The sequence below is a fragment of the Rhinoraja longicauda genome, chromosome 8 (genome assembly GCF_053455715.1).
Source record: "Rhinoraja longicauda isolate Sanriku21f chromosome 8, sRhiLon1.1, whole genome shotgun sequence".
In the NCBI taxonomy this organism is placed as follows: Eukaryota; Metazoa; Chordata; class Chondrichthyes; order Rajiformes; family Arhynchobatidae; genus Rhinoraja; species Rhinoraja longicauda.
The window spans coordinates 36,032,077-36,052,065 of NC_135960.1; the positions used below are offsets into that span (position 1 = coordinate 36,032,077).

Genomic DNA, 19,989 nt, shown 5'->3' on the forward strand with positions numbered 1-19,989 from the left:
AAAGACTGTGCATTCACCTATGAATTCCCCTCATTTTTATACATCTTTATAACATCATCCATTAGCCTCCTGTGCTCCAAGGAATAAAGTCCTAGCTTGTTCTATCTCTCCCCATAGTTTAGGCACTCGAGTCCTAACAGCATCCTCGCAAACCTTCTCTGTACCTTAATGATATCCTTTCTATAGCAGGATGACCAAAACAGAACACAGTACTCCAAAGGCAGCCTCTTGTACAACTGTAACATAACATCCCAATATCTATACTCAATACCCTGACTGATGAAGGCCAATGTACCAAAAGCCTTCTTTGCCACAGTATCTACTGGTGACACCACTTTCAGAGAACTGTGTACCTGTACTCCTAGATTGCTCTGCTCTACACACTTCTCAGGGCCCTACCATTCATTGTGAAGGCCTGCCTAGTTTGACTTAACATAATGCATAATACCTCACACTTATCTACATTAAATTCCACAAGCCCACTTACCCAGCTGATCAAGGTCCTGCTGTAATTTTTGATATCACAATTATCATGACCAGCAATCATTTCACGACCACACATAACACCAAGCAGGTAATGTCGTCTTGCCAGTATTCTCCTTGAATATGAGGAGCCATTAACTCAGCTGTGGAGGCCTTGGCTACTGCACTATAATCTTGTCTGTAAACATGTCTGAAACATGCCCGGATGGTGATCCGATCCTTTATCACCAAACCTTAGTCCAATTTGACAAATCAGACATTGATCTCACCTCTGTACTCTCCACTCCAATATTCTTCTCATTAAGGAGAGCTAGATTAGCAAGAAAGGGAATGGATTTCTTGCTCTTCCATTCCAGACGCCCCCTGACAAGATCAAAAGAGATCCCAAAGGGCAGGCCTCTGCACCTCTTTTATCCATTGACCGGATTAAGAGCACATCAATCTGAGACTCTCTCCCAACTCCTCAGGAAATCTCTACGTAGCCCTTCAGGAAGCACGTCTTTCCACGATGAGGAAAGGAAACCTGCAACTGCTCCCCATGGACCCTTTGAAGTTGGGAGTAGAGTCGGTGGGGAAAGTCAAGTGAAAATCTCCATGCTATGTTTAAAAGGAGATTAAGAGTTACTAAATATTTGTGGACGCGATTCATGGTCATAGAGAGATACAGCACATAAACAGGCCCTTCAGCCCACCATCCAGAGTTCATGCTGACGATTAACCACCAATTTACATTAACCCCACTTTATTCTTCCCACATTCTTACCAACCCCCACAAATTCAACCACAAATTCAACTACATGCTTGGGGACAATTTAGAATGGCCAATTAATCTACCAATCCTCATATCTTTGGGATGAAACTGGAGAACCTAGAGGAAAATGATCACGAGAACATGAAAATTCAAATCAGACAACAGCAGAGGTCAGGATCAAATCTGGCTCTTTAGCACTGAGGCAGTGGCTCGACTTGCTGCATTACTGTGCCACCTTGAAAATTGCAATAGGATGAAGAGATAGAATGAGCTTATTCCTAGGTTCCTGTGCCTGTTGGCCCAGTTTTTAGCTTCCAACTGCAGAGAGGGCTCCATGTTCTAAACCCATCCCGCGTCACTTCACAATTCCATTAATTCTATCTCATTTCTTCCTGTGCCCTGCCAACCATAAAACAATTAAAATTATGGCTTACCTTGGAAAAGAGCGTCTTTTGCTTCTCATAATGTATTTCCTTGTAATCTGAAGACAGCAGATTACTGTGGGGCAAAGAAGAACACAACGTGGTTATTAGAGAACTGGTCAAAGCCACTGTTGACTACCGTTCATTCACATAATCACTGTTAAGTGATAGTGAATTCACTGCTAATTACGCACTTGAAATATCAGGAATATAATGTAAATGCTTCTGAGGCTAGAAACAGAACATGCTGGAAGTAATCAGTAGCATCTGCAGAAAATAAAATTCAGGATAAATATTTCACCCTAAAGACCATTCATTAGTTTTGCTGATTTTACCTTAAATGTCGTCACCACCATACTCATGGGGTAAAAAATAATAATGCACAAGATGCTGGTTGTCCATCGCAGCTGGGTCTGCTCTTTGGTAGAGCTTCTTAAATTGCACCTGCTCTCTCTTTCAACGTAACCAATTCTAGCACCTGCTTCCATCACACTTTCAGGTAAAACAGCCAAGAATAACTTGCTTTGGGGGAAATTATTTCCCCGTGCGATCAATTGTCTTACAGGCAGTCTTGACATTGGGCACCTAATACACGTCCTCTGCTCTATGATTGTTCACAGAACTTCAGAACAAATCCTAAGGCAACCTGACCCATGGCTCCCACACCAGTTGAAAAGCCTATTTAAACTAATACTACTTCTCATGTCCTCATCCTTGACCTTGCAGGTTATAGCACAACCAAATGTGAGGAGTCTTTCAACTCACAAAGCACCATTTCAAGAAGTGATTTCCTCGTCCACATCACTCAGTGGGAAAAATTCATTCCCTCAACTTTCTCTAATCTTTATACCTATTAGTTTTAATCCGCCTGTCTCTGTAACCAAAATCCCTAATCTCTGGCATATTTTCAGTAAATCGCTTCTGCATTCACTGAAACCCTGCCATCTTTCCTGGCAGATGATGCTCACTTTGGAATACAAAGCCGGAGCCACCACATAGTCGGCCTTTTATAAAGGTTTAGTGTTGCTTCTTGATTTTTTTGAATCAGTATAGAAATAAACCCTTTGGCCCATCACATCCATGCCAACCACTGCACTAGTCCCATTCACCCACACTTGGCTTTCTTAGCCTTGGCAATTCAAGTGTTTGTCCATATTGTAAGAGTACCTGCTTCCACCATGTCTTCAGTCAAACTGTTCCAGATATTAAGAAAATGAAGAATCACTTATTTTTTAATGCTCTCCTCTGGGCCTGCCACCTTTCAAAACTGGTGTACATTCACCATCAGGCCTTTCAAAATACAAAGTTCATATACATCCTGCATTTTCCTATCAGAATGGATCATCTTTGCATCTGATGGTAATAAATTCCAGCTGTCCATTTCACCAGACAATCCTTCTGTCACAACCTCCTTCATTGCTCAATACTTTTCAATGCTTTGCAATATTTTGATACCATGCCTTACATGCCGAATTCTCTACCAATTATGGTGGGTCACAGGCCTTGACTCTATGACACATCTAATGGTCATGTGCAGAAGGTCACTTGGTTCATCTCAGTCATGACAGCCCTTTGGTATAATTTTTTAATGAGGTGAACTCTCCAGTCTTCTGCCAATAGCCCTGCAACAAATCCTCTTAAAAATTATGACTAAAATTATGACTCAGATAATGCAGGTCAGAGTAGTTTTTTACTGTGGGGAAAAAAATGTTTGCTTGCATTAATTCTGGTCTGCATCACCCTGCTGTTTGTGGGAACTTGACTGCTGCATTTCCCACATCACAACATAGTTAATTGGCAGTAAAGCACCTTAGGTCAGCATAATGTTACATATGCTGATTCAAGCCTAGCTGTACAACAATAACCCAGGTAAAGGAATATTGTACTACTGGGGCTGCCATCTTACAGATGGAAATCTAATCCTCCACTCTGTTCTGCTCTTTCCAACAAATGATAAATATCACATTTTTCTGTCTCCAGGAACAAGGGTGCTTTCAAAATGTATCGTTTAGCCAATACCATTAATAGTAGAAATGCTGAACTAGGAAGATCATCAGCCTCAAAGTTTGACTTGGTTTCTCTCTCTGCTGATGTTGCCTGACCTTACATGTATTTCTATTTTATGTTTTTATTTCAGATTTGCAATATCTGCATATTTTATTTTGCTTCACAACCTCTGGACGTGAATCTGCAACTTATGACATACATAACCTTCTACTGACCAAAGTGCTTCACCACTGAAAGCAGATGGTCTGTTTTGCATCACAAAGTTGCTTGTGGACCATACCATGGATGTTTCCTCTTGCCCACAGTACAACAGTGAGGGCAAGGTTAGCACCACTACTAAACCAGTTTGGTGTGTGGTAAGGAGCCTAATGAAATACATGTCCCATCTTTGCCTTGCCTGTTTTGACCAGAAGACAAGTGGTGCTCATCCGGCTTGGTTTTCCGCAGCCAGCGCTCTCTGCCACTACCTGAAAGCATTTCATGACTCCATGGTCAGCAGGAGAGGTAAAATGGGAGGAATTGGGCGTGCGGTATTATTGAAGTTAATTGAAAGACCAGAAGCAAGTTAGTGTTCCAAAGGCTAGCGGTCTGTGTATTGTATATTCGATCAGTCTAATACAGATTCATAATTCCCTTGTACATAACTGACTAACTTCATCTCCAAGGTGCAACTATAAATAAAATAAAAACAACCAGTCCTGCTGTATGTCCCTTGCTGTTCACTACAGACAATTCACAGCTCGATTAACTTCAATTAACCCAAAGAAGCATGAACCTGCTCTGCACACTGTGGCACAACAAACCTACCCTGCACAGTGGCACAGCTGGTAGAGCCATTTCCTTACAACTTCAGAGACCCAGGTCCAAAGCTGACCTCAGGTGCTGTCTGCGTGGAGTTTGCATGTTCTGCCCGTGGCCTTGTGGGTTTCCTCCCACATCACAAAGGGGTGCGGGTTGGTCTGTTAATTGGTTATTGCAAATTCTCTACTTAGCGTGTAGGTGAATGGCTGAATCTGTGAAGAGTTAATGACAATGTGGGGAGCATAAAATGGGATTAGTATAGATGAGCACTGAATGATCAGCATGGATTCGGTGGGATGAAGAGCCCATTTCCGTGTTCTAGGACTCAGAATGAAGACCGTAAATGGCATCTTCCTCGCTCTTGTTTCAATTTCCCAAAACTGGCTCAAGTGCCCAAATTTCTGACTCCAGCCTCTAATTTTCTGACTCATTATCCCAGGCAAGACCAGATTAACACCTTGTGCCGCTCCAACTGTGGTAAGCTGGCATGGATCCATCAGCAATTCACACCCAGAGAGTGCGCTCATGCCAGGGTAGACTGCAAGAACAAGGTAACAGCAGCTGCAGTAGCAGAATCTGTCTTCTTTCAAGTAGCGCTGACTCGCTTCGGTACTGTTAAGATTTAATGCACAAGCATCACCAGTGTCTAAAAATAACCCGACCAGTCGCAAGCTGACTTCTCTCAGAATTGCAGCACAAATGTATTTTTAGATATTTAAATCTCTGTGCTGAAGGACTAAAATAGATCTGGCGCAATGGGATCCAAGTGAACGAAGAACCTTTCAATAGGCATTCTAATAAAAAGCCGTACATTAATGAAAAGCCTCAACATGCCTCTGAAGAATTCCACATCCAATTATATTCAATTACACTGCTCTCACTATGTGAACTAATTCAGCAGTCATTTTTTTTTCTCCCCAATGTGACTCCGCATTCACTGTTGTGATCGCGACCAGGAGCGTCAGTCCTTTCCTCTTCTGCAGATCATAAGGTCACTAAAATCACAAATAAACCAGCAGCTTCAGCAATGCACAGAAATAGTAATATCGATCCATGCTTTCATTACTAACCACATCTATTCATATTTACACAGATTTAAAGCATTTTACGTGGGGCTTGGAGAAAAAAAATGGAAAGGAGGACAGGACACCACAGCGTTATACACAGATACAGCACGGAAACAGACCCTTCAAAACAAACCCCCCCCCCCCAATTATTTATACTAATTCTACCATAATCCCCCATTTAGTTATTCTCTCCACATGATCATCAACTCCCCCACCTCCTGACTATGAGTCAGCTACACACTAGGGGCAATTTACAGTGGATATTTGACTTACCTAGCAGCAAGCCTTGGGGATGTAGGAGGAAACTAGAGCACTCAGAGGAAAACCTCGTGGTCAGAGGGAGAACACGCAAACTCCATGCATACCTGAGGTCAGGACTGAATCCTGGTCTCTGACACCATGAGGCAAAGGCTCTACGACTGTGTCACCAATCCAAAGAAAATAATTTACATTCATGTAGCACCTGTGTCCCAATAATATGCTGTAGAATTGTTGCAATTTTAAAATTCAATAGCCTTGTTGGACAAGGCATATCCCTACAGACAGTAAATAATGGCCAGGTTACCTTCTTTAGTGATTGGCCAGGGATAAACATTCGCCAGACCCAAATCACTCCTGCTCTTCACTGATTGTCCCACGGGATCTTGTACATGAATTTGAGAGCCTTTGTTCTAATATCTCATCATAAACACATGCCACACTAGAATATATTCCCTGCAGACGTCTCAGTATTGGGAGTAAAAGCCTAAATTTTCAGAAGGAGGATACAGCTTCTAAAAACAGAAGCTGGTAGCTGTGAACACAAGAGACTGCACAAACTGGAAACTGGAGCAGCAAACTGTCTTCCAGAAAACTCAGCAGGTCAGGCAGCATCTGTGGAGATGTTTGGGTCAGGACGCTTTGTCTGGATTGCTGTGGTCCTAATTACTCTGTGGTGGTATACAATTACCAGATACTCACTTAGTATGGTCTTAAAATGCTACACACCGGGGTAGTTTGGAACAACCTATTGCCCAACTACAAAATAAGAATCAGGAAGTGCAGAGCTGACATTAAGGGCCAAGATTTTTCAATATGTAATGTACTGAACTAATTCTCTTATTTTTACATTTGAACAAACATATTACGCTGGTCAAGGGTTCCTCATGAAGGACAATTGGCTGCACAGAAGCCACAAAGATAATAACTTCCTCAATTTGGGGAGTTACGTCATATTAATTTGATAAGGTAACTCCTGACTGTGTCTCTCAGATTCAAATGCATGGAGTGCTATGACATCCAAGTTGGAACAATGCAGATGAAGGTGAGAGGATCAGGTCAGATCTGAAGTCAAGTCAAGTCAAGTCAATTTTATTTGTATAGCACATTTAAAAACAACCCACGTTGACCAAAGTGCTGTACATCTGATTAGGTACTAAGGAAAAAAATGAAACATACAGTGGTGATCTGACGACTTTAGGCTCAAATTACAAATCAGTCTGAAGAAGAGTCTCGACCCGAAACGTCACTCATTCCTTCTCTTCAGAGATGCTGCCTGACCCGCTGAGTTACTCCAGCATTTTGTGTCTACCTTACAAATCACCACTTCAGTAACATTATTCCTTGCACATTAGAACTCATGCAGCAATGTTGACGCTGAGGTAAAGTAGAGGGAGATTTAGTTATACGCTCCACAGAATGTATGCAATTCGATTTGGATGTCAACGGGGCGAGAGAAAGAGTCCATTTATATATCAGCTTCAACAATCACGGATTCCCAAAGTGCTTTACAAATAATTAAGTACTTTCTGAAGTGAAATCACTGTTGTAACATTACAAACAATGAATAGAAATTCAACTGATCGGTCACAAGAGCAGGTCAGACATGGATATCCTGCAGTGAGCAACTCATCTCCTGACATCCCAAAGCCTTTCCACCATCTACAGGTGGTTCTATGCTGTTTTCATAGCATTAATTGAATACAACATGATTGATCAATTAGGGAACACTGCATTATGCAGACTGGAGTGGCTACAATACGATTTTGAAGGGAACTAAAGAACCACTTAAAATTTAATTTGGACATTGATAAGCAGAAAAAAAAAGCTGACTTGGGAAAAAACAGTTAAGGGAAAAAATGGTTGCCATGTAACCTCACCACAATAATCATAGTCCATTGTCTCTTCAGAACAGTCTATCAGTTCCATCTTGGGATGTCATTGAAGCTGACAATGAATTGCTTTTATTGACACTAATGCAATAATACTCTATTAAATAATGCAACATACAGCCTTGACTATTTTTAGCTTGCAGTAACAAAAATAATCACAGCTGTTAAAAGATGTTGATTTCTGAAAATCTGGTGGAGGAAATGTTATTGCAAGTCTAAAATTCTCTAGCCTCTAACTCCTTTTCCCCATTAACACAATGATGTGATTTTCTATTATGCGAAATTTCTGAACATGACTATTACATTATAACAGAACTACCTGTACGAAGCACGTCAGTTAAAATGATGGAATACTCTCCACTTGCCTGAATGCATGCAGCTTCAGCAACACTCGAGAACAGGGTTGTCAAACTACCGGCCCGTGGGCCGCATCCCGCCCACGAAGGGGTCCAATTTGGCCCGCGGGATGATTTGGCAAAAAAAAGCGCTGTTAGATTATACACAGAAAGTGAGCTACATGACCGCTTAAACTCGCAGGCAATATGAATTTTGTGCAGAAGGAAAAAGCAAGTCTGATCTGCAGCTGTCATCTCCCCACTCCCCAGCTCCCGGGGGTGAGTGGAGGCGACACTCATATCCAGCCATGCGGTGATGTGGGAGGGAAGGTGCCTGCGCTGGGGAAGGTGGGGAGTCTCAGCGTTGTTGTGGACACCGGGAAGTGCCTGGGCTGCCGCCACAGAGACCGCCACCATGTACCTGAGACCCAGGTGAGTGCGTGGATAGAGGCTGGTGGTAAGTCGCCGCACTGTGAATGAGGTCGCAGCCAGTGATCCAAAATCTGAGCTGCTCTCCAGGGTGGGGGCTCTGGGTTTGGGTTAAAGTTAGGTGGGATGTGAAGACGTGCTGGTAGTTATGTGGGAATAGGGAAGGGAAGGGAAAAGGTGGTTGGAAAGGAAGGGGAGTGGGAGCAGATGAGGGAAGGGAGGTTTTTAGGGATGAGGAAGGGAAGCGAGGGTGTTGAGGGAGGTGGTAAAGAAAGGAAGTAGGGAAGGAGGGGGTGAGGAAGGGAGCAGATGAGAGAAGGAATGGTATTTAGGGATGAGGGAAGGGAGGGGATTTAGGGACGAAGTAAGGAAAGAGAGAGGATGAAGGGAGGTGAGTGAGGGAGTAGTAGGAAGGAAGGAGGTGGGGATGAGAGAAGGGATAGGCTGAGGAAAGGGAGAGGGCAGGTGAGGGAGAAGGTGAGGGTAGAGAAGGGCATGAGACAGGGAGCTAGTTACGGACCTAAATAAAGGCACAAGGGAGTTATCAAGGAAAAAGTGTTCTCCAAGGATATGGTTGATAAGGAGGTGGCTAGTACACTGGATGAGATTAAAATATTCAGAGATGATATAGCAGAAAGCCTGGCAGGACTGGAAGCAGAGATGTCAACCAGCAAGGTTTTTATGAAGATAGGAGCTGGGGCTCCGCCAAGCACAATGTTCAGTTCCGGAGCGCATACGTCAGGAAGCATGTCAATGCCTCATTCAGGTGTTGAAGAGGAGGGGAGGCTTTAAGTGAAGTGAAGCTGGAGTTATCTTTGAACAAGGATGCACAGGAAATTTGCCAGAAACTATCCTAATCGCAAATGCACTGCCTACGAAGGTGAGGAAATTCAATTTTATTTTTCAAAATGGATGCTGACATGTGCTTGAAATTGGGATGGTCTGGCCCAGTGGGAAAGGGCATGTGTCTGAGAGACCAAGGCACTGGCACCAGATTGATAAACCCAGTGAGTGGGCTCCTAATGTGCCAAGACAATGGATGTGTAACTCTGCCTTCCAACAAGTCAGCTCAGCTGCATTTGCTGACCACACACTTCTTCCTCTGAAGATGGGGCTGTACTTCTCACCCTGGGGCAAGAGACAGGGGCTGATGTTGGCGTTCAGCAAACCCAACAGTTTGAATAACACATTATGCCCATCTCAGCACTGGAAGGGAGGGTTTAGAAATATTTAAATAGCAGAAATGGACGGGGATAGGAATAAACATCGCCTTCCAAAAATAGACTGCGTGTGATGTTCAGTTTGCTTTGGGTTTAGTTGGTATACGAGTGTTCTTGCACAGCATGTAACTGCACTGGTGCAGAAATGCACATTGCTGCATAATTCAGCAATCGTTTTTTGAAGCCTGGACATAGAACCTGCTGAATTTTCGAAAAACAATCCTTCAGGTTTAGTTTCATATTTTCTTACTAAGTAGGAGGCCATTTGGCCCATTGAGTCTTTGCCAGCTCTCAGAGCAAATGACATCAGTCCTATTCACACAAATAAAAACAAGCAGAAGACCACAACTCCTCAAGCCTGCTCTGCCCTTCGACTTGATCATGGCTGATCAGGTTTCATCTCAGCTTTTGTGCCAGTTCCTCAGATTATTCAAAAGAATAATAGGGCATTGAGAATCTTTTATGGATAGGAAGCATTTGGAGGGATATGGGTCAAACACTGGCAAATGGGAGTAGCACATATAGGCATCTTGATTGGCATATACAAGTTGAGCCCAATGACCCATTTCCCAGCTTATGATTCTGAACCCCTCCACTGAACTACATTCCATGCGCTCTCAGATCGAGAATTCCAGAGACTGGTTGCTGTGAGAACTGAACACAATGCAGCAGCCAAGTTAATATTTTATAGAAGATCATCTGGTCTGGAATTTCTTTGCAGTGTATTCTTTCTTTCTTGTTTATCATCAGCATCCATTCTGGGTCTTGTGCCATCCCCGTTCACAAGGAACAATTTACAGTGGGCAATTAAACTTCCAACCTGCACCAGATTCAACCATTCACCTACACACCAGGGGCAATTTACAGTGCTCAATCAACTTACCAACCTGCATATCTTTGGAATGTAGCCGGAAACTGGAGCATCTGGGGGAAACCCATGTTATCAAAGAGCATGCAAATTCCACACAGACAGCAATGTTTTGAAATATTTTTATTTCAATAGAGTGAACCTTCACTGTATCTCCTCCAACCCAGGTATATACTTTCTTAAAGAAAAGAAAACACTCAATGCGAAACAACAGGTTTAGTCTCTCCAAAGCCTTAGCAAACAGCAGCCTAGATTTCATTACCCTTGTATCAAACCCAGGCACAGCTATACCAATGTACTATTCCTAATTGCTTGCTATATTAGCAGACTAACTTTCCATAATTCACTTACAAGGATCCACAATTCATTGTTAGGAAACAAATATTCTTCCATTTTGTGAATTATGCCTTAAAATATTGTATTTTTCCTTTACTCTGTATCCTCAGGTCACAGTTTAGATCCCAACTGAGGTAAACAGAATGCAAATGTCTATCCCGTCATAGACTCATCGATCTATATAGCATGGAAACCAGAAACAGGGTCTTCGGCCCACATTGTCCATGCTGACCAAGTTGGCAGGACCACTCCATTTGAAAGACAATATCCCAGAAATCTACTCCCCAAGAAAAAATTACAGATATTTCAAACACAAATGATGCTGATGCTGCACATCAATTCTGACGTGCTTATTGCATTATCACCACATCCCTAATGAAGGATTCTGGCATTTATCTCCCTCCTGACAAAAGACTCTCCTGAAACTTCCTCTCCTCTATGGTCAGGTTCAATAATTATTTTCCAATCCCTGGTGATTACTCTGGACCATGGATAATCAAGACCAATGCATCCACCATTTCTGCAACAATCCATAAACCTCACCAATCAGGCCTCGAGGTTTTCTCAGATCATAATCTAAAATTTCTCCAGTAACTTTCCGTTCTTTATATTAAGTTCTTTATTTACATTTTTTAATTGAAATCCTCATTATTTCTGTGTCTTTGTGTATTCTGCTGCCAACGCATTTATGCATAATTGTGCATAACAGCACACAAGCTGTTTTTACACTTCCTGCTAGTATCTTATTCTAACATCAACGATTTTCTGGTCTTCCTTTTCTAGTTTCTCAGACATTCCCAGGGCTGGTGTTTGTTGTGATATTGCTGGGACTACTTTGTGTATCCAAGAACTACTTTGTATGGCTGTGTATATAAGTGATGGGTGTGATTAGGCGGTCACTCTGGATCCAGGCGGCCTTGGAAGAAACAGCCTGGAGTACAAGCTGCACCATGATAACATTTTTATACACGTGTACTTGTGGTCCGTCCAGAGTCACTAAAGGTACAACAGGTACCGGACCACGAAGTACAACATGGTGGCAGCGGCTTGGTGTTTCGCCTAGGGAGGGAATGAAGCATGCCCGAGCAGAAAAGGTTAAAAAGAAGAAAAAAAAGAAGAAGAAAAAAAGCCCTGAAGGGAAACAAAACAAAAGAAAAGTTTCCAGCTCGGTACGGGACATTTGGAGTGCATCCCGACAGGGCCAGTGTGAGTTGGTATAGTTACCTGCTCAGTAGTCGGCGCCGAGTTGCCGACGTGACGCTGCCAGCAGCTGGGGGCGGTGCGTGTAGGCCCACGTAGCGCCCCAGCACCTGTGTAGGCCCGAGATTAGAAGCCTGCGACTGCTTCGCGGGGGAGAGACCGGGAGACCCGACACACACGGAGATGTGCGGTGACCGGGGAAGACCGGGAGACCCGACACACACAGAGATGTGCGGTGACCGGGGAAGACTGGGAGACCCGACACACACAGAGATGTGCGGTGACCGGGGAAGACCGACACCCATGGAGGTGTGCGGCAACTGTAGGAGACCGGGAGACCCGACACCCACAGAGGTGTGCGGTGACCGGGGAAGACCGACACCCATAGTGGGTGTGCGGCGACCGGGAGAGCCCCGGAGGAGACCGACACCCACGGAGGTGTGCGGCGACCGGGAGAGCCCCGGGGGAGGCTGACACCCACGGAGGTGTGCGGCGACCGGGAGACCCGACACCCACGGAGTTGTGCGGTGACCGGAAAGACCGGGAGACCCGACACCCACGGAGGTGTGCGGTGACCGGGGCAGACCGACACCCACGGAGGTGTGCGGCGACCGGTAAGACCGACACCCACGGAGGTGTGCGGCGACCGGGGGAGGCTGACACCCACGGAGGTGTGCGGCGATCGGGAGAGCCCTGGAGGAGACCGACACCTACGGAGGTGTGCGGCGACCGGAGGGGGTCGGCGACCGGAGGGACCGACCACCCGCGGAGGTGCAGCGGCCAGTATTGCCGAGGCACTGCGTACTTACCCAGGCGCGTCGACCGGAGAGTCGGGAGGCCCTGGGCCCGAGGCAGCGGCAGCGCGTTCGAATTTGAGCGGCAGCTGCCGGGAGCACCTGTGGGCGGGGCCGGGGAGCACCTGTGGGCGGGGCCAGCGGCAGCGCGTTCGAAAAGTTGAACGGCAGCTGCCGGGAGCACCTGTGGGCGGGGCCGGGGAGCACCTGTGGGCGGGGCCAGCGGCAGCGCGTTCGAAAAGTTGAACGGCAGCTGCCGGGGAGCACTTGTGGGCGGGGCCAGCGCACCGCGATTACAGCAGTGCCAGCCCAACAGTGGGAGCCCAGCAGTGCCAACCCAGCAGTGGGAGCCCAGCAGTGCCAACCCAGCAGTGCCAACCCAGCAGTGGGAGCCCAGCAGTGCCAGCCCAGCAGTGGGAGTCCAGCAGTGCCAGCCCAGCAGTGGGAGCCCAGCAGTGCCAGCCCAGCAGTGGGAGTCCAGCAATGCCAGCCCAGCAATGGGAGCCCAGCAGTGCCAGCCCAGCAGTGGGAGCCCAGCAGTGCCAACCCAGTAGTGGGAGCCCAACAGTGGCAGCCCAGCAGTGCCAACCCAGCAGTGGGAGCCCAGCAGTGCCAACCCAGCAGTGGGAGGCCAGCAGTGGCAGGCAAATCATGGTGGTGGAGCATCTAGAGCCTACACTACGTTTGATCTACACAGCACGTCTTCTTGAGGGGAAGATGTGGAACAAAATGAATATTTTGTGTTTAATGACCTGTGTAGTGATCTGTGTACTGAAAGCTTAATGTATTATATTTGATGCTTTTGTATAAATGTATATATCTGTGGAGTGACCACACGGAGTGAGTGACCACCCGGAGATGAGTGACCACACGGAGATGAGTGAAATTCCGCAGAGGAGTGACCACCATGATGGCGAAAAAAAAGCAATTGTGTTTAGTTGTGTTATTGGTTTTGTTTGCAAAAAGCAATGGTGTTTTGGTTTTGTTTGTTAAATATATTTTAGCCCTCGAATGGTAAAGAAAACAATTTTATATAAGACAAGGGGGATGTTGTAATATATAAGATATGGGGGATGTTGTGATATTGCTGGGACTACTTTGTGTATCCAAGAACTACTTTGTATGGTTGTGTATATAAGTGATGGGTGTGATTAGGCGGTCACTCTGGATGCAGGTGGCCACGGAATAAACAGCCTGGAGTTGAGCTCCAGCAATGTAACCTTTTACACAAGTGTACTGGTGGTCCTTCCAGAGTCACTAAAGGTACAACAGGTACCGGACCACGAAGTACAACAGTGTTTATAACAGTTTTTGGTGAAATTATTAAGCTTTCTCTTTTAATTAAACCTGCACATAGCAAGAGATCAATAGCTTTTTCTTAATATCTTTAAGGAAGTGAACATTCCTTGAGAATTGTGCAGAAAACAATTGAATGTTCAGCATCAGATCTTTTTATTTAATGGCATTACCATCACCAAGTCCCACACCATCAATGCTCTGGAGAAGTCACTATTGACAAGGAGGCAAGTCATTCACTATACCCACTCTGATGTTCTCTTGAGAGGCCATCCAAGATCGTGCAAGGTTCTGCTCATGAACAGTAACTGTAAGCCAATTCTTCCGTAAATCAGAAACAAACAATATCCCTCAAAACCAAGATAAAAACCCATTGTCTGAAATAATTGAGTTCCCCTTCCTGCTGTGTGACCTCATTTTTTCTCAGAAGTGCATGATCTATGGTCCGTTTTCTGTAGCTCCCCATATTGGTTTATTATTGTCACATGTGCTGAGATGTAGTGAAAAACCTGATTTTGAATGGTATCCAGCCAAATCATAATATATAATCATGCCATACACAGATACAACAGGTAGGACAAAAAGAGAAAATAAACAGAGTACAGAATAGTGTTATAGGCAAGGAGAGTTGCTGTTGATGTTGTTTGTCCTAATGCCATTGCCATGATCGGAGGCCTGTCTACAAGCCAATGCTTCCTGCCCAGTGGGCACTGCTCCAAACGCACACCATTCCATATATTTGCCTCACTGATGGTACCAATTCTTAGAGCCTCCTGCAATGCAAGTCCACCCACCCATTTTCCATCGACTCGTCGTTGTGCACTGGTTAGTCATGCTTTCTGTTTGTAAAGGACTTGAGATGCTCGCTGCTAACTCAGGAGTAATTAAGATGATGTACACCTATTATATATCAGTGCATATCTTCGGTCTTCCGACAACTGATATCACCATGGCCTAGATCGATGCTGACAGTTTCAAATGACAGACATTTTTACTCTGTAGAGCAGTGTCTTCATCTGATCCCAATTCACAATTTATCTTGCGGGTATCACCGGACAACATTCGCCTCAAGTCAGAAAGCTGCAGGTTCAAGTCCCAATCCAGAATCTTGAAAGCAAACTCTAGTGGGAGGTGCTAATGCAGCACCGAGTGAATGCTGCAGGTCAGAAGTGCTGATTCAGACACTGAACTGAGATGGAGGTGCAAAAGATCCTACGCCATGTTTTGATGGAATAGAGCAGAGAAATGATTTGGCTGACACTAATCTGCAAACTAACAAAACAACAACAGGTTGTCAGTCACTATTTAATGCTGGTTAACTGGTTCCTCATACTGGCAGGCATGCAAGCAAGTTGTCAGAGCTCTGAAATGTTGTGAAAGGCAGTATATGCACATCTTTCCTGACAAGCATTTTTGCAAGAGAAACCACCAGCCTACCATACAAAGAGAAATTGAGAATTGAGATCAAAGACTGGAAATAAACTCAATCCCCCCACCCCTCAGGGATGTAATATTTGTTCATATAACCTACAGTGGTGCAGCTTGTAGAGTGCCACTGCCTCACAGAGCCAGACACCTGGGTTTGATCCTGACCTAGGGCACTGTCTATGTGGAGTTTGCATGTTCTGTCTGTAACCAAATGGACTTTCTCCTGGTGCTCCAGTTCCCTTCTATATCCCAAAGACATACGTTAATCGGTTAATTGGCTGCTGTAAATTGCCCCTTGTGGGCAGATTAGTGAGAGGAGTTGGTGAAAGAATAAATCATGGGATCATGTCAGATGTGTAAATGGATGATTGTCAGGTGGGGTAGACAGTGAGACGAAGGACCTGCTTTCATACTGTGCGTGTCCCTTTGACTCTATGAAAGCACAATATCCGTTCAATCTGTAGAAACAAGCGATTGCAGATGCCGAAATCTGGAGCAAATAAAACAAACAATCTTCTGGGTGAGCTCAGTGGGCCAGGCAGCACCTGCAAAGGCAGAGGCATGGTCAATGTTTCAGGTTGAGACCCTGCATCAGGACTAAGAGTGTGGAGGGGAGAAATCCAATAGGAAGAGGGTAGTGGGAGGGTGAGTCGGCTGATAGGTGATAAGGGGAGCCAGGTGGGTGGATGGAGAGCTGGGGGGGGGGGGGGGGGGGGTGATGGGCAGACAGATCAATTCAACCTTGCCCAATGCATAATGAGGTGGTAAAGCATTCTGTAATGCTAAAGTTGGTTCAAAGACCTTGAGCTGGGGAGCAGCGTTTCTCTTCACCCTTCTACTGGTGTGTGGTCAAGCAAGATAAAGTGATAATCAAAGAACAGCTTCCTTCCTGAACTGCAGCTGATGGCCAGTTAAACAAATACACTATGAGGCAAATTTTCAAGTGTGGTCCAACAAAGGTTCCTGGGGGTACAATAGATGGGAGGTGCCCAGGGTGGTGAAAAACATAGCCCAAAATGGCAGTCTGACAGAATTAGGTCCAGACTCCACTTGAGACCCGTCGAGAGATTGTAAACTCATCAATCTTTTCACACCAGCTGTCGTACACTTTCCTCATTCTGTCTGCACTGGTAGTGGCGAACACAATGGAATCCCACAGCATCTGGAAAAGTCTTGAGTGGACAATCTTTTGAGGAAACAAAAGGGATGTGCTTTGATTGCAGAATAAACACAGTAGGTGTTGCAGATTAAAATGAATGAGAGGGTCTCTCACTGTTCAACCACTGTAGCCTGGATTGTTGTGGCCTCCTCACGTACAGAATGCTGGGTTATTGCTGGGGAGAAGGGTCATAGAACATAGAACAGTATAGCCCTTTGGCACACAATGTCAGTGGTGAACATGATGTCTACTTAAACTAATGCCTTCTGCTGGCATGTGCCATACATATTCGTGTCTATCCAAAAGCCTCTTAAAAGACACTATTTATCTGCTTCCACCACCACTATTGATCTGCCTCGACCACCACCCCTTACTATATTATAAGGGAATTGCAAAGGAAAAACAGATGAAACCTGAAACTGTGGCACAGAGTTAGTCATTCAGCACAGAAACGGGCCTTTTGGCCCATCATGTCTATGCCAACCAATACGTATCTATCCATCTATCTAAACCAGTCCCATTTATGTGCATTTGATCAGTAACCTACCAGGCCTTGACAATTTAAGTGCTCATCCCAATGCCACTTGCATTTCGAAGGTTGCTGTTGCAGACTTTAACAGTCTGACCCGCCAGAGGAAGCAACCAAGCCATGCTCGCCCTTGGGAAACAAATGTGCTGGCTGGTTCCCGGACTCAATTAGACTTCCCAATCCAAAAGGAAATGACCAGGGATCTTCATGCCAGTTTGTATCAGGCAGGTTTTAAGAATATTGCTTAAGGGCTTAGCTTGCACCAATCCTTCAAAGATTCCTCGCCATTAACCAGATAATTATTAAAGCATGCCGTAGCCAATATAACTATTACACAAAGGGGAATATAGCAGGCAATGCATGAAAACTGAAGATAATCCACAGACTATTTATTAAAGTAGTATGCACCTTTAGGCAAAGTGCAGAGACAACAAATTTCCAGCGATTGTTTGGCCCAAATCCAAAAAGTGAAAGGATATAAAGATATGGGAATGGAATAAAGATCTGCATTTAGAAAACACTTTGCCGAGTCTCAGGATACCATGAAGCACTTCATGAAGTAGCTTAATTGTCACCAAGAACATAATTAAAGACCAGAAAATACCAACTTTGAAGTTGAGGTGAGCAATAGACCTATCACTCACAGCAACCAATCACCGACAGATGAGATTGCGGTACGATCTAAAAGCTACACGCTGGCTCATCACTGAGGGTGCCACGCTCTCATTGCCCAAGAGACGATCAAATGATTAATTATTTTCAGTTCCTCAGTGTTTCAACCAGCTATTCATCAAAGACAGTAATTGATACTTGGATTTAGCTGCATCTGCAAAGCCACAAACATGCAGGGAAAGGAAAGTAGATTCTATTCTCAAATTCTGGTAGCATTCCTGACCTTGCTGTTGCTTTGCTTTACATTAACCATTTACCTAATAACAGGAGACAGGCTTCCAGTTTTTTCAGTTTCTTTCACCATTTCAGGGCTCTTCGAGCACTTTGCAGCCAATCAAGGATTTATGACATCATGCAGACCCAAAGCAAATGACAATGAAGCACTCTCTTTTCTTGACTCCACCGAATCAAATACACGATCCAAGAGGGTGTGAGATGTAGCCCACAATTTAACATCTCAAACTGCGACATCCCCTCAGCGCTTGGTCACCAAGGCCTGCTGGATCTTTTGGTTGCTAACCATTTTAACTCCTCTTCCCATTACCACATTGACCTTTCTGTCCTGGGCCTCCTCCACAGCCAGACCAAGACCGCACAAAACCTGGAGGAAAAGCACCTCAAATTCTGCTTGGGTAGCTTAAAAACCCAATGATACAAACATTGAATTTAGCAATTTTAGGTAACTAACCAACAACATCCCTTACCCCTTCCACCTATAACTCTTCCTCTGACTTTACATTTCACACCTCTTTCCTCCTTATCTCCTACCCTTTAGTCTTCTTCACCTCTCTGTCCTTTGTCCACACAACTGCGGCACGGTGGCGCAGCGGTAGAGTTGCTGCCTTACAGCGAATGAAGCGCCGGAGACTCAGGTTCGATCCTGACTACAGGCGCCGTCTGTACGGAGTTTGTACGTTCTTCCCGTGACCTGCGTGGGTTTTCTCCGAGATCTTCGGTTTCCTCCCACACTCCAAAGACGTACAGGTATGTAGGTTAATTGGCTGGGCGAATGTTAAAAAAATTGTCCCTAGTGTGTGTAGGATAGTGTTAATGTGCGGGGATCGCTGGGCGGTGTGGACCCGGTGGGCCGAAGGGCCCGTTTCCGCGCTGTATCTCTAAAAAATATGTGATTTTTTTTTTTTAACTCCAATTACCTCACCTATATCCACCTATCTATTGCAGGCTTTGTCCCAACGCCACCTCTCTTCCAGTTTTCTTCCCACCCTGCTGCAATCAGTCTGATGAAGGGTCTTAACCCGAAACATCACCTATGTTCTCCATAGATGCTACCTGACCCGTTGAGGTACTCCAGCATTTTGTGTCATTTTGTAAACCAGAATCTGGAGTTCCTTGTGTCTATCCTCAAAAAACAACCGATTCGATTTTATTTCACAGTCAATCTCAAGCAGTTGCAGCACATTCTCAAGGGGGAGGGGGAGCCACCAGAGGTCGTTGTGCACATTGGTACCAATGACAGAGGGAAAGGGTGATGAGGTCCTGAGGAGTAAATATGGGGAGTTAAGAAAAAGGTTAAAAATACCTCAAGGATAATAATCTCTGGATTAAGCCGAGTGCCACATGCTTGAGGGGTCAAAAATAGGACCCAATCAGTCTTTCCAGGTGAGACAGAGGTTCACCTGCACCTCCTCCAACCTCATCTATTGCATCCACTGCTCCAGATGTCAACTTATTTACGTCGGCGAAACCAAACGCAGGCTCGGCGATCGCTTCGCTCAACACCTGCGCTCGGTCCGCATTGGCCAAACTGATCTCCCGGTGACCGAGCACTTCAACTCCCCCTCCCATTCCCAGTCTGACCTTTCTGTCAAGGGCCTCCTCCAGTGCCATAGTGAGGCCCACCGGAGATTGGAGGAACAGCACCTCATATTTCGCCTGGGCAGCTTGCAGCCCAGTGGTATGAACATCGACTTCCAACTTTAGATAGTTCCTCTGTCCCTCTCTTCCCCTCCCCCTTCCCAGATCTCCCTCTATCTTCCTGTCTCCACCTATATCCTTCCTTTGTCCCGTCCACCTGACATCAG

At 45.1% G+C, this 19,989-nt stretch overlaps 1 protein-coding gene across 3 annotated transcripts in view; it reads right to left on the minus strand.

The window, feature by feature from the left end:
* Window positions 1-19,989, minus strand: part of adam23a (ADAM metallopeptidase domain 23a) — a 119,723-nt gene that overhangs the window by 78,691 nt on the left and 21,043 nt on the right. For all 3 annotated transcript variants that reach the window (XM_078403651.1, XM_078403648.1, XM_078403649.1), the window contains exon 4: window positions 1,669-1,732. In XM_078403651.1, coding sequence (XP_078259777.1) covers window positions 1,669-1,732 — 64 coding nt within the window. The remainder of the gene's footprint in view (window positions 1-1,668; window positions 1,733-19,989) is intronic.